Genomic DNA, 14,941 nt, shown 5'->3' with positions numbered 1-14,941 from the left:
GCTAGACTCACAGCTCGTAATACTACAACTCAATGGTATATATTCTGTTCGCAATCCAGCTATTTATCGCATGTTCCTAAGGGTTAAGATCTTGGAAAGATGATTTGATTCAATTCAATACCAACATATTTCAAGAAACTTAAACACTTTAACTGACTCATTAGCAAACTATGTGTTAGATAGACATTTGCAACATTTATAAAAGGACACATCATCAAAGATTGTACATATGGATCATGTAACTCAATCAGAATAAAACTCGGAAATCAAAATATATATAAGCTGTTTATATAGTTCATACATAATGTTCTGTAACCAAGACAAAATGGGTCATATGACCTAAAACTCAAAAAGATGCTAGGGGGCACCCTAACCTAGTGGTGCTCATGATAGCACGTCACGGCCTGTGCAATCATGCGCAAGAGACGAGTCCATTGTCTAGGTACACTGGTAGTGTGTCGCTGCAGCTGTAAAGGTAACTCATCGATCCTCACATCGGGAATGCCGAGAGTAAGGCTCTCAACCTTCTCCTGCACAGCTGTAAGGGTCTCAGTATCGTCAAGGTCGCGAATAACAGCTCTCCTAGCAGGCTCCACTGCCAGGGCAGCAACTAGCGGTCTCGAACGAACTGCTGGACGAACAGGACCAATATCTGCATACACCCAAGAGTATGATTAAAAGTCTTGACAGAATAAAGCACAACAACATTATAAACAAGAACAGTAAACAGTAATATGGTCAAAGAGTTTACCAATAGCACCCCACTGTTCGCCATCCGGTAGCACCAAATCCGGATCACCTCGAAAATCCATACCCACATATGGATACTCGGAAAACGCCATCTCCTGGCGCTCGAACCACCTGAAGAAGGCCTCAGTAAAAGTAATCTGAGGTTGACCAGCATGCCTAGACATGTGGTCGACCCACCTCTGCATGCGTGGCTCGGTCGGAGAAGGCAAGTCGAGTATAATATACTGAGGCTGCATCAGTGGGATTTTCTCCAAGGCGAAGGCAGTCAGAATAGAACCAAATCCAAAGTTCTTTAGCTTCCGTCCTTTACCTTGGTCAATTGACTTTTCATCTGAACAAGTACTGCGTCACACCAGTTGAATACTTTCGGTTGGAGACACTCCAAGGCGTGCTGCATATAAGATCTGTTGGCAACATGTAGAGCTGCGCTACCGGCCATCCTACCAATAGTGTACAGAATGGACCTAAGAGACCTATCGGTAATCTCACGGATAACAATCTTGCCGTCTCTGCTTGGCTGAGAACCTTCTTTGCAATACTGGCGGACATAATCTCTGGTGGAATCGGTCCCCCGGGCCGTACTTGACAAGGAAATGGGGGCACCTCGTCTTGACAACCCAGTCAAGAAGTACATGTCCTCTATGGTCAAGGGAATGGACTTTCCCCTAATCTCGAATACTTGGTTAACAGGATCCCAAGCATCAAGCATATACTGCAGCAAAGTAATCTGTGCTCTCATGCTAGAGATACGAAAAAACTTCAGCAGGCCACAGTTCCGCAGCGCGTTCACCATGACCGGGTCATGGAGGGCAATCATGTCCTCCTCTTCATGTTCTCGTTCTCGCCATGTAAGGGACATTTTGTTCAAAGTTCCCTGCAAATCAAACAAAGAGAAGGAGTAAGTTCCTGATTTTGATGAAAAACTAGCGAAAATTCATCAAAAAATGAGCTGGAAACTCAGTTTTCTGAGCCCAGCGCAGGCAGAGAGTATCCCTCCTGCGCTGAAGGTCAAGCTGCCTTAAGGCAGCTTGACATTCAGCGCAGGTTTCGAAAGGGGAACCTGCGCTGAAGTTAGGGCGCCCTGGCAAAACCCCTGAGGCCCAGAAAGACTGAAAAACAAGCATAAAACTGGAAAATGAAACCATGAAAAGAAAGAGCTAGGGTTTAGCTCCTACCTGGTCCAGACGGCGCCGAAAATCGTCCGCAAAATCTCTCGAAATCAGCTGGTGAAAATCAAGGGGGAAGAGGCACCTCCAGAGCTCCAACAAACCAAATGCAAATGAAATGGTAAATGAGAGGTAAAAACACCTTTTAATGGCTTTTTACGTAGTTCAAAGTGAAATATTAGGGTTATAATCTCATTTTCATGCAAATATTATTCATTTCTAACAAAGTTTGTTGCAGCAATTGAAAATGCAGTACTATACTTGAAAAGAGAAAAGCTAGTAATGGTAAAAAATCAAAATTTGACCATATAATCGAGCAGTTTTACCGCGAAATTTATGCTCGTTAAAAAATAGAAAAGCGAGATCCGAGCAGTTTTAGCACATAGTTCATGCTCGTTAAAAAATAAACATAAGATTGAGCATTCAAGCTCATTAAAAAATGAAAATATCCCGGTAAATAATCTCTGTGATCGTAAATTTATTAGCCATAAAAAGCCTTGGTCGTGTTTTGCACCTGCCACCTCCATTCCATTTGGCCTATCGTTCACCTCCATATGATTGTTTACCCATTTTGAGGAACAGCTGTGAAGAGTGATTTCACTTAGCCATCCTTGTGACACTGCCGTGATTAGAAAATTCCAACCTGTACCTGGAATCTGCTGCTATCCATGTTTATCACTCGTTCCTCAAAAGACGAGTCTTCTTTAAGCTCTTTTCAACTCACTCGTAAAATATGAAAAGTTTGCCGAGTTTTGGCCTTCCAGCTCGTTAAAGTGACCGGAAGAGCTATCCCTCCTCTAGATTTTAATCTTTTTGGACCTGAGGGATTATTGCACAAAAAGGTCGAGCGCTTGTTTTATTCGGCTCGTTAAAGTTATCGAAAATTCATCCCTTTTGTATTGTTTTATACTTTTTCGGACTTAAGGGATTAGATGACGAAAAAGGAATTTTGGAGTTGACTTTCTGTACCTTTTCAGACTCTCTAAAAATGAAAAGGACCGAGTTTTCCTTGTCGTTAGACTCGTTAAAATGATTAAATAGCGACAAACTTGTCTTTAGACGAGAACGAGTTTCCCTATCGCTAGGCTCGTTAAAACATAGCGATGGGCTTGCCCGAAGGGCAGGTTATAGAAAAAGCATATGTTATCCTCCTCAAGCTTGACAAAAATAAAGAGGTACTGGTCAGAAATGACTGGGGAAAAATTGGGAGAACCTTAAAACTTTAATGGTAGCAAGTCGCTCTTGAACATGACACTTTTCCTCCATATCATATCGGGTTGGGTTGTTTCATTCACCGGTCTCATCACCATGGTCTCGCCAAACCATCCACATTTGGGGTAATGCTACCGATCCATCGCATCAGTGTCGTTATATGTTCAAGAGATGTTGTTCAGAAAGAGTCAACCGTGTCCCATCCACTGCCATACATTATCCTTCATCCACCCATGATCACCACCCTGAATCATATTTCACAGATTGTTTTCACCTCCACTAAAATCATTAGCTCCGTTCCGTGTCACTGATGTGGGATTCATTAAGGCCCTCCTTTGACGGATTGCTTCTTGTCGACTTCAGCTCATTATCCAAGAAGTTGATCTAGGAACACCCCCCTCAGTACTTTGAAGCTTGCATGCCTCAATGGCAAGTTTCTCACTTCCGGCGACAGGTATACATCAATGACCTTCGACCAGAAGATTTTGCGTGGTGTTCGACGCCAAGTCCTATATTCACACCACGTGAATTGTACTGCAGTACCTTGAGGGTCATTATCATTATCGGTGATTCCTCTCGCGCTTGTTAACGGTTTACATCACTGACCGGTAATCAAGCGATGTCTTTCCATGTTCGACTTCAGCGCAATTCTCACATGGATCGACTTGTACTTAGAGTGAAGATCGAACAAGTTTGAAGACCCCGGATCTAGTTTCATCCATCCGGGCTACGATATACATTCGGGAAATATAAAAACATTTGATATGTACATCATTGCAGCAGATGATCATCCTATTCAAAGGATGATAATTTCAGCAGAGAATTATCAGTCTACCATCAGACGATCGTCTGTTCTATGTACCAAAATGAATTTATAAAGCTGAGCATGGGAATGCCCGCCTCAGCTAGATCATGAAAGCAGAATGAAAAATAATGTATTGTATTGTATTTTATTACAGGTCACCTCTCAGCGATTGAATGAACTTCGGATCCTCCTGATAAAGCATTTCACCCGATAAACGACCTCATACTTTAGGGGGCAAATGTTATAGACATTTTTGTGCCTTACAACATAAAGCATGAAATGTCAATAATCTAAGGGATCCAAAGTCCCTAAACATGTTGTTCCTACCCCTAGAGGAACAAGGTCCGCAAACCACAACACTAAATATCAGTTCTCCACCTGAAAACACTCAAAAACAAGCTAATTCTGGATCATGTCAACTGCTCCACTGAGCATCTGCGCTGAATGTCAACTGCTCCACTGTGTACCTGCGCTGAATGTCAACTGCAAAGAAGGCTAGCTGCACTAAGCGAGTTTGGCCAAGTGGCACAGTAATTCCTTAAGGTGTCAATGCCCAGGAAGCTTCCAAAATGACACTTGGATCAGGGAATTCGACTGGTGATGAGTAAGAGGGTCTAGATCTCCAAGTGGAAGCAAGAACCTGCAAGCGGACTCAAGAACTGAAGAATAACTGAAGTGGGAGAGGACACTAGTCAACTTCATGCCAGCTACAAGCTGACTCATCCTTTCTCCAAAACTCCTATATATAGAGCTCTCTCATGAGGTCTAAGGAGGCTGGAATCTTGTGAATGTAAGGAAGTGCTGTTGGTTTGAGTATAGAACTATTGGGTGATTTACTTGAAGGAGGTGAAGAGGAGATTTCTTTCTGCTGGGAGGTGATGCTGGATTGGGCCTTTTATGGTTGTATTACTTCCTGAACTTTACTTCTTCCATTAATAAAGCATTTGAGGTTCTTCTATATGCATGTGTCTCAATGGTGTATTGCTATACTTGTGTATTTGATTTATTCTAATCCTTGAATCAATTATGAATGTATGCTTATTGTAGTTTCCCTCTCTTGCCATTTTGCAGGATCTTGGTGTAGCTGGGCCAGTGAAAGGGCAAGGAGCTGGGAGCAAGTAGCAAAGAGAGAAGATTGGATCAATCATTAGCGAAAGACAACGGTTAGTGGATCTCTTTCTCCCCTCTCTTACATCTCATAAAGAAGTAATCTCGAATATCTTTGCTTTGATTGTTGCTGAGGTACTATCACCCTTAGAGTGGGATAGGGTCATTTCGTATTGGATACTTTTCCCAACAACAACCCACGAGTGCTGAAGACTACAAAGCCTCCATTTTTCTAATTGATACCAAGAAGATACATGAAATCGATCAAATCGATTTACACAAGAAAACATGGGAGATGATCTTCTCGAGACTTACGAATTCAACCATGACTTCTTCAAAATTATAGTCATCTTTAAACAACATGCATTCTCAATTGAAGACTGAGAAAATGCCATCATTTGTTAAGGACAACAGGATCAAATATCTAGAAGATTTGATGTAAAACTAGGACACGACCCAGCTGATATCAAAGCAACAGAAGAGCTCATAAAGAGCAAAAAGGCAAACATTAAGGCATTAAGGAAGCAATTGAAGCTACCCTCAACAGAACATCTTCAAGCTAAAGAAGTTGTTAATATAGAAATGGAGATGGAAAAATTGTTTACCATAGTGGTTGAGAAAAATGCACATATACAAAAGATGGAATAAGGCATGGAAGCACTATTAAAAGAAAAAGAGCAGTGGGAAGTAGAAGGGACATCTACATCAGGCATGGGTACAACAACATAAAATTCAAAAAAGACAACATATTTAGAGTCTATAGAAGGGCTTACTAGAGCTCTGGATGAATTGTCATCAGTTCAAGCTGAGAAAGAGGAATTGTCAACAACATTAACTTGAATGGAGAAGAATAAGATTAAAACTAATAATGCATATTTGTCAGAGATGCACAAAAACTACAAACCCACCCAAAAAATACAGAAATATGAGGACCAATCCTTTGTCATTCAGATGTTGGCCTAAGAACAACATTTGCCAGAATATAAATGCCAACATAACATATATGTGGCCTTCAATTGAAATTACTTTTAAGCAAGAGGAACTTGTGCAAAGAGTCAAGACAACAATAGAGAACACTAAAGAAAATTTGGAGCACATACCAGAAGAGGCACAAAATATTATCAAGTTGTTGAAGTCCAAGAATGAGGAACTAGAAGAATTGAACATTCTAGACAGGACATCAATGGTCATGGAGGTTAAGAGGTTCTTAACCAAAAATAATTTGATGATATAACTGGAGAAAAAATGTAAAGAACTTGAGCTACAAGTCAGGAGGTTAAACATAAAATTCACATTGTTGCAGGAAAAAGGTTTACATAATCTGAGGAATTCTAATGGAAAATTGATTCCATTAGAAAACTACCAGGAACAACTGTGTAACATAGCTACTGATGCTTTAAAGTTTTTAATGTACAAAGGAGTTATTAGTGGAAAAGCATTCATACAGGGAATATAGTTTGATTTGAATATTTAGCATGAAATACATCACCTTTTTGTGAATGAGCCAACTTTGACACTTACATCGAAGTGGATGAAAGGTTCAGAAATATGGTTACCTTTTCTATCCCAAGTGAAGAAAAGAAGGACTAGTTGCTAGAGTTTATAGAGTGAAGTGTAACTGAAGCACAAAATTTTCGCCATTAACAGATTTTCCCTGTTTTTGTTCTTATATATCTAAAATATTTGTGTCTTTAATATATATTATTTTTTAAATATATTTTATTTTGAAATCTGATCTGAGATGTGATAGTTTTCTATAAATATTTAGAAATAGGAGTTAGAAAAGGTTGGAACTTGTATGAACAAAACAAACATTTTGATGTAAGTTGTGCATGTACTGAAGTGATCAATTTCAATAATACAGAGAGTTTGTTCTAGGATTCCTGTGTCAGGAAATTTATGATGTTCCTTCTCATGTGAAATTATTATTTCCTAAATTTTCCATATGTTTTTATGTTTCTATTGTTTAAATAATATAAAAGGTTGAATTTGTTTAAGTACACTATGCTCTGGCTTATAAACAATATCAATGTTTTCATTCTCATTTTAAGTATATAAGTCATTCCAGCATGATCTATATTTAATTGAATCTAAATAATTTCATCCTATTCACTCCACAAATGATCTAAAGATCCAAAATCTTGCCTATCCTGAACTGTTACAACTACTTTTCCATTTTTGTGTTTGATCACCCAAATACTCATGACTCCATGCCCAGTGGAATTTCCCTACAGTTTTCAACCAAACCATTGCAAAGCCAACCTTAGAACTCAACAACTAGCCTAATATCTGAAGACGGAAACCTAAATCAAATAGAGAGATCCCTCTCTAAAGCTGGAAGGGTTAGATCCAATCTTTGTAAGTGGTTTTTTGGTTACCTCCGGGTTTCTCTCCACAACCTTGGGAAATTACGGAGTGATAACACCTAGTAATATTGGGTTTGGCAAAAGGTGCATAACATATTATGAAGTGGGGCGCATTGAGGAACTAGGGTTCCTGACAGACCTCTATACGGCGCACAGTCTGAGCACACAGCGCTACATCCACATACAGATCTGTTAGCTCTGACTCTGGAACTCTGATAGCAAAGGACAATGAGCAGTCCAATGGGGGAGGCATCAACGCCTTCCCCCAAAATGCACAATAAGGGAAACCATACTGAGAATGAAACTAAAACAACAGAGAAAGAAGAAACACAGCCTGCGCAATAGCCGGAGGAGCATGAACTAGAAGACGTGGAACATGAGAAACTGGATAAACCAACGTCACCAGACAAGCTGACAAAGGCTTCATCGAACACATGCAAGCGCATCGCTACGGAAAGGCCCAAAATCGAGCTGCCGAGTCACAGGATCAATGCACAAATACAATACATGAAAGATCATGCCCTGATTGGCAAATTTATTGGCTTATGGCCTAATGAAAAAGCTCTGCAAGGCTGGATCTCCTCCAAATGGAAGCCCAAGGGTCATGTAACTCTACAGCTAGGACCTAAAGGCTTCTTCACTGCAACTTTCAACTGCCTTGAAGACCGGAACAGGATCTTAGATGGAGGACCCTACTTCTTCAATGCAGCAGGTTTGTATTTGCGTGACTGGGTCGAAAGATTCAACCCTGACAAGGAAGATTTCAGTTGGGCGCCAGTCTGGGTTCGCTTGTATTCGCTTCCTCTGGAATACTGGGACGAGGACTCCCTAACAACCATTGGCAATGGACTCGGTGAGTTTATAAAAGTAGCAGAGGAAACTAAGATCTAGAGATACACATCTTATGCGAGGATCTGCGTCTACATGAAGCTGGGCAATGAGCTACCGGACACGGTAAGTCTTCTTCATGATGATTTTGAATGGATTCAGCCCCTTGACTATGAACATGTACCCTTTCGTTGCAGGTGCTGCCATACCCATGGTCACCTCTTTCGTGACTGCCCCTTAAATATTCCGCCTAAATCCTCAAGCTCAGATGGCAAGTCAGATCCAGAAGGCTTCACCAAGGTATCTAGCAGGAAAAAGCATATCAAAAAGCCCCCATTAGCACACAAACATTTAGATCCATCCTCGGCCATGCCTTCCTCCAGCAACAGCTTTCATATTCTGACGAATCTAGAATAGCTTGATTCAGAAGAGCCCAGGCCAGAAAACCCTCACTCTGCTCCCTCCAAACCTCTGTCCCTATTACAACCCATGCTACCACCAGTCATTCAGGGAAGGCCATCCCTTCTGAAAAGTCGACCTCGGTCTCGCATCCTCACCCCAACCCTGTTATTCACAAAGCCTTGGGGTCTGAAAAAAATATGGACATAGATGATACTCAGGCAGAACCTTCTCAGCCATCAACACACCAAGATGAGGGAAATCAGCAAAGTTCAATGGAAGAGGATCCAGAAAGCTATGCCCTGGGGGAAGTAGACATCTTAACTCTAGAGCAGGCCTGCAAAAGAAAAGATTTCAACTCAATACCGGACAGACAACTGGAAAAATTGGAAGTAGTACTCTCAAGGGCGCATCAGCACAATACTTTGGGCATCCAACAAGGAGGCAAATGGGATGGGAAACACATCATTAAAGATGGAAAGAAAAGAGGCAGAAAGACAGATCTACAACGAACCATATTAATTGGAGAAATGTTAGTGGAGTCTAGAAGATGCTCCAAGCTGAACAAGTATTACCGATCCTTACCCAACAGTCAACCATGAAGCTCATATCATGGAATGTAAGAGGACTTAATGGTCCCAGGAAGTACAGAATGTTGAAGAACATGATCCTGCAAGAACAACCACACATTGTTTTCATGCAAGAAACTAAATGCAATGCCAGTACCTTAGAACCAATTCTCTCCAAAGCCTGGGTAGGCTGTCAAGTTGCGATAGTTGACGCTACTGGCGCTTCAGGAGGACTAGCCATAGCGTGGAGCTCCCAGTATATTTCTCTAACAAATATCCATGCTTCACACTACTTCATTCAAGCCATGTTCCACTTGATTGGCACCAACATACATGGACATCTAACTAATGTTTACTTCCCTCAGGAAAGTATGCAAAAGATAAAGCAATTAGAAACATTGCAGATCCTCAACGCTCCAAGAGCCCATCCACTTTGGATAACAGGAGGAGACTTCAACATGATAACACAGTTGGAGGAAAAAAAGGGTGGCAGACGAAAGCTGGACAAAGAAAGCAATGAGTTCAAAGCATATATACAACACAATAGTCTTATGGATCCACCCTTTGACAATGGAATATTCACCTGGAACAACAAAAGAGAAGGTAATCACCAAATAGCATCCAGGTTGGACAGGTTCCTACTCTCAGACAATTTCATTCATCTTGGTGGAGATATAAGTGCCTCTATCCTTCCATTAGCTGGCTCGGATCATTGGCCTATTTCTTTACAATGGAAGAATACAGAAAACTCCAACAGAAAACCATTCAAATTTGAAGCTTTCTGGCTTACCCATCCTGAGTTTAATACTGTGGTTAAAGATGCTTGGGAAAGCTTTATTCCCAATGGAGGCTCACTTATGTACCAATTTCAGCAAAGATTGAAACATATCAAAAAACAAATCAAAATCTGGAACCATACCACCTTTGGCAACATCTTCCAAGAGAAAAAAATCCTGGAGCAGAGTATGACCGAACTTCAGCAAAAAATCATACTTGAAGGCAGAACAGAGGAGTATGCAAAGCAGGAACAAACACTTCTATCTCAGCTAGATGAAAGAGGCAAACAAGAGGAACTGTTATGGTGACAGAAATCAAGAATTAGATGGCTCAAGGAAGGGGAACGAAATACGAAGTTCTTTCACAGCACAACAATACAAAGAAGAATGTACAATACAATTTCACATCTACAAAACCCTCAAGGAGACAAACTGGAAAAACAGGAAGACATAGAGAAGGAGTTGACAAGGCACTTCCAAACTGTTCACCAAGAACAACCCGTTGACAGACAAAGTGCCATCAATGATATCCTACAGCACATACCTAAACTCATTACGGAGGAGCACAATAAATTGCTGCTGCGACCAGTAACAATTCTGGAAGTTGAAGAAGCATCCAATCAGCTCAAAGCCGGGAAGGCACCAGGACCTGATGGTTTCACTTCCAACTTTTATCATCATTTCTGGGATCTTATTAAAGCAGATGTCTGGAAGGTAGTAGAGGAATCAAGAGAAATGCATTGGTTACTCCCCTCGCTCAACTCTACCTTCATCGCCCTTATTCCCAAAGTCGCTCAACCAAGCACTTCGAAGAAGTTCAGACCTATTGCCCTCTGCAATGTAATCTACAAAATTATCTCGAAAGTCATAGCCAATTGCCTCAAACCGCTCCTTCCTTTACTCATATCTCCCGAGCAATCTGGATATGTAGAAGGTCGCCAAATTCTGGATGGTATAATTCTAACCCATGAAACCATTCATTCGCTCAAATCAAACAAACAAGCAGGTATGTTGCTGAAAATCGACCTTTCAAAAGCTTTTGATAAACTCAGCTGGACATACATAAGTCAGATGCTAAAAGCCTTCGGCTTCAGTCCAACTTGGGTTCGTTGGATAATGTCTCTCATATCCTCCCCTCTTTGCTCAGTTCTTGTCAATGGTATCCCCTCTAAACCTTATAACCCTTCCAGAGGCATTCGTCAAGGTGACCCACTGTCCCCTTTCCTTTTTGTAATCATGGCTGAAGGTCTAGGGCGTATCATAAAACAAGCAGTCCAATCCAATGATCTCAGAGGAATCTCTGTCCATGGATCCCCTGCCATTACCCATCAACAATTTGTTGATGACAATATGCTCTTTGGTCACCCCTCAGTACAAGAAGCCAGGACCTTCAAAGCTATTCTAGATACATTCTTAGACGCCTCGGGCACCACCATCAACACCTCCAAATCTCAGATCTTTTTCTTCCATACTCCTAAATCCACCCAAAGAATCATCACTCGCATCATTGGTTTCTCTCAAGCCAAGCTTTCGTCCCAGTATTTAGGTGCCCCTCTTATAGACTCAGCTTTAAAGCATTCATCTTGGCATCAACTCATTGAGAAAATGGAAAAACGGCTAGTATCTTGGACATATAGAACTCTCAATCTGGCCAGTAGACTAGTCCTGATCAAAGTTGTTCTTCAAGCTATTCCCCTTTATCTGTTCTCAGTGCTTGCAGCGCCGAAGTGGGTTCTGAAAAGAATTCGTAATTTGCAGCGCAACTTCCTATGGGGCTCCACAGGACAAAACAGAAAGTGGGCTCTAGTCAAATGGGATAAAGTCTGCAAGCCTAAAAATCAGGGTGGCCTCGGCTTAAGAGATCCTGAACAAAGCAATACTTTGATGGGAGCCAGGATCTGGTGGCAATGGGTCTCCTGTCCAAAGAAGCTATGGGCGCAACTATGGACAACAAAGTATGCTAACAATAGACCGCAACAAGAGCTAATCAGAATCACAACTACACCCACAGGTTCCTTAATTTGGAATGCGGCCAAGCAACACAGAGAGATAATTCACCAGCATAGCTTCTGGGAAATAAGGGATGGAAGAACGGCTCATTTCTGGATGGACTCTTGGCAACAGAGACCCAAAATTGTAGCATTCTTACCAGAAACAAATCATCATGCAAACAACATTAACCAGGCAGACAATGTTGCACAATTCTGGACTCCTGGAAATACACAAGGATACAGGCAATGGAAACCGGCAAGGCAAATAGCACAGCAAGCCACGGAAGAGTATCATTTAGAGTTACACAAAGAGCTTACCAATAGAAAAATCAAAGTTCATACAGAAAGTGATGTTCTAAGATGGGGCTACACACCGAAAGGCACATACACCACCAAAGAGGCATACCAAATATTATGCCAATCCCAGGAACCTATTGATCCCGTCTGGCAACGAATATGGACCACAGGGATATGGCCCAAAGTCTCCACCTTTATCTGGCTACTGTATCATCAAAGAATTCTCACTTGGGATAAATTAATTAAAAGAGGATTTCATGGTCCTTCTTACTGTCCCAACTATCGAAACAATGAAGAAAGTATTCAACACCTAATGGATTCTTGCAGTATGGCAAATCACCTCTGGGAGAAGCTCACATTTAGGTGCCAGAGATCGAGCAGAATTCTTGGGGACCTTAGAAGCACCATCAACAACTGGACTCCAGTTCCCTACAACAGAAAAATTCTCAATAAACTATGGACAATTTGGAAGGAACAAAATAAGCGAATTTTTAAAAATCATCAAACTCCATTAGAAACAATATGGACAAACCTTTGTCAGAACATCAAGGAAACTCTCGCCCTGCATCAATGGACAATGGAGGACTTTCCAACCCAGCCACAGGAATTAAGTATATGGGCCAACTGGAACCTACAACTGCCACAAGTTCAATTGACTCACAACAGAACCAGCATCACAACCAGGAAGCCCTCTTTTTGGTCATGCCCGCCCACAGAAGTGATCAAATTAAACTTTGACGGAGCATCAAAAGGCAATCCGGGCAAAGCAGGCTATGGAGGCATCTTTAGAAATCATGAGGGCCAACCCTTACTATCCTTTTTTGGCTCCATTGGATGGGATATGAACAACTCGGCAGAACTGGAAGGATTGTGGCAAGGTATGAAGCTTGCTGACCAACATAATTTCTATCCAATCCTAATAGAAGGGGATACTCAGATACTCATCAATATGGCTACTCAAATACAACAAGGAAGATCTGCCTTACGTGTTGTCAACAGTTGGAGACTAATGACCAGGCTTGAAACAATAGAGAAATGGATAAAAGACAGAAAAGCAATAACTTTTATTCATGTCAAAAGGGACTGTAACAAAGTTGCTGATCTTCTAGCAAACATTGGGACAGATCAAGACCAGATCCTTCACTATGGACCGCTCGACATCATTGATGACCAGAATCAACTGCATATCTGCACTAACTTGGTGCAATAGGAAGCTCATCCCCCAGATGCGGGTGACCATTAATTCGCCTGCGATGAGAAGACGCGATGACGGCGAACAGGCTAGCCACCTGGCTCTAAGAAATCTTCCCAAGCACAGAATTAAAACTCCTCAGAGTACCCTGCAGACGGCATTAATTTCCTGATACAGTCGAGGTAGAATCATACTCTATTTAACCATGAAGCCCGCTCATAAACATGGCATTCTTCCCTTGATCCATTCTGCCTGTCCTCTGTAGGTAGCAGTGCATATTGAAAGAACCAGAACAGGGCGTCACCACTGGTCTGTTTGCAGCCCTATTTCGGGCAAGGCCCACTACCTCTCCCAAACAATTCTTCACAATTATGCTCCCGTTCTCCAGCTTTCAGATTCATCTGTGCCCAATTACCCTATCAATCCCCCCTCCGCTCACCCTAATGCTCTCTTTTCTCTTTATTCCACCATGGTTCGCCACCATTTGCTCAGCATAAGGGGTGGCTCGCAAGGTGGAAGCTCTTGGCCTCAGGCCAGGGAGCGAAGTATCTCGGACTCTCCTTCTTCCTCAACGGAAAATCCCCACTACCCAAACACAAGAAGTGGTCGTGGTCGAGCAGGCCTTCACTGCTCAGGCAACGATGCAAAGGCTGTGCGCTTTGCTCTCTTCCCTTTGCCCTTGCATCATACCCCCCATACCACGCAATTTCAATTCAGAAGCTCACTCAATAGACCGATCATCGTCGCCACTATTTCCGTCTCCTTCTCTGAGGAAGCAGAGCAGAGTATCCCGATGACCTTCTCCATGGACAACATGCACAAAGCTAGACCGAGTCGAAACAGAGACAAGGAAGCAGTGCAAGGAGGTCAAGGTGGTTGGAACAAACAGAATGGGAAGGCCGTCGCTGGCAGCCTGCATGAAGAATTGGAACTGCAGAATAACACACAGGCAGTGGAAAGTGGCATGAGGGATGTGCCGGACCTGCAGCTGGACACAGGTAGCAGAGAAGGCAAGCAGCATGCCATGGGACAAACTTGGTCTAACAACCCAGATGACTGGGCTTGCCTGATAGTGGAGGAACTTGCCACGGAGGATTTCATTACAAGCGTCACGAATGCCAGTGGCACTTTACTTAGATCTTAGTCTTTTTCCTCTTTTTGTCCATGTAGGCGATCCTATGCGGATGTAATGCTAGTTTTCTGGGTGGTCTGCTGTTCTTGGATGGAGTAGCTGGGTTTACTTTGCTGGTTCAATGGTTCTCTTCAGAAAACTGTGGATAAATTTTAATGTTGTCTCCTTTTTGTATCTCTCTCTATCAGACTGGTTTCCCCTCTGTTGGGGAAGTCTTAGATCTAGTTAAATGGCAGAAAGCTGAGTTAGGTTGTATTCCTTTACAGCCAGAACACCTTTGTAAATATCTTTTTATTTTCTTTTAACAGATTACTCTTACTTAGAAAAAAATATATCGGGTTTGGCATATGC

The 14,941-nt window shown here is 42.0% G+C and overlaps 3 protein-coding genes across 3 annotated transcripts; all 3 read left to right on the top strand.

Moving 5' to 3' along the window:
• The first annotated feature begins 7,913 nt into the window (after positions 1-7,913).
• On the top strand, positions 7,914-8,297 carry LOC149244045 (uncharacterized). The gene has a single exon (XM_089371391.1). It carries the CDS (start codon positions 7,914-7,916, stop codon positions 8,295-8,297), a length of 384 nt encoding a protein of 127 aa, XP_089227517.1.
• A 934-nt stretch (positions 8,298-9,231) lies between these two features.
• On the top strand, positions 9,232-10,287 carry LOC149244044 (uncharacterized). Its single transcript, XM_089371390.1, has one exon. The coding sequence runs from the start codon at positions 9,232-9,234 to the stop codon at positions 10,285-10,287; it is 1,056 nt and encodes a 351-aa protein (XP_089227516.1).
• A 78-nt stretch (positions 10,288-10,365) lies between these two features.
• LOC149244043 (uncharacterized) lies at positions 10,366-14,602 on the top strand. Its single transcript, XM_089371388.1, has 2 exons — positions 10,366-13,467; positions 13,724-14,602. Exons 1-2 carry the CDS (start codon positions 10,366-10,368, stop codon positions 14,600-14,602), a joined length of 3,981 nt encoding a protein of 1,326 aa, XP_089227514.1.
• The last annotated feature ends 339 nt before the right edge of the window (positions 14,603-14,941 follow it).

The sequence above is a fragment of the Pinus tabuliformis genome, chromosome 8 (assembly GCF_031772625.1).
Source record: "Pinus tabuliformis cultivar Carrire ecotype Pingquan chromosome 8, CPIR1, whole genome shotgun sequence".
Lineage (NCBI taxonomy): Eukaryota > Viridiplantae > Streptophyta > Pinopsida > Pinales > Pinaceae > Pinus > Pinus tabuliformis.
This window is presented reverse-complemented; position numbering and strand designations above follow the sequence as displayed.

Bases quoted from the DNA above. Each gene is read 5' to 3' on its own strand.
- LOC149244044 (XM_089371390.1), top strand. From the start codon at position 9,232: ATGAAGCTCATATCATGGAATGTAAGAGGACTTAATGGTCCCAGGAAG.
- LOC149244045 (XM_089371391.1), top strand. From the start codon at position 7,914: ATGAAAGATCATGCCCTGATTGGCAAATTTATTGGCTTATGGCCTAAT.
- LOC149244043 (XM_089371388.1), top strand. From the start codon at position 10,366: ATGTACAATACAATTTCACATCTACAAAACCCTCAAGGAGACAAACTG. The intron at 13,468-13,723 runs GTGCAATAGGAA...TGTCCTCTGTAG, and splicing joins TGCATATCTGCACTAACTTG to GTAGCAGTGCATATTGAAAG.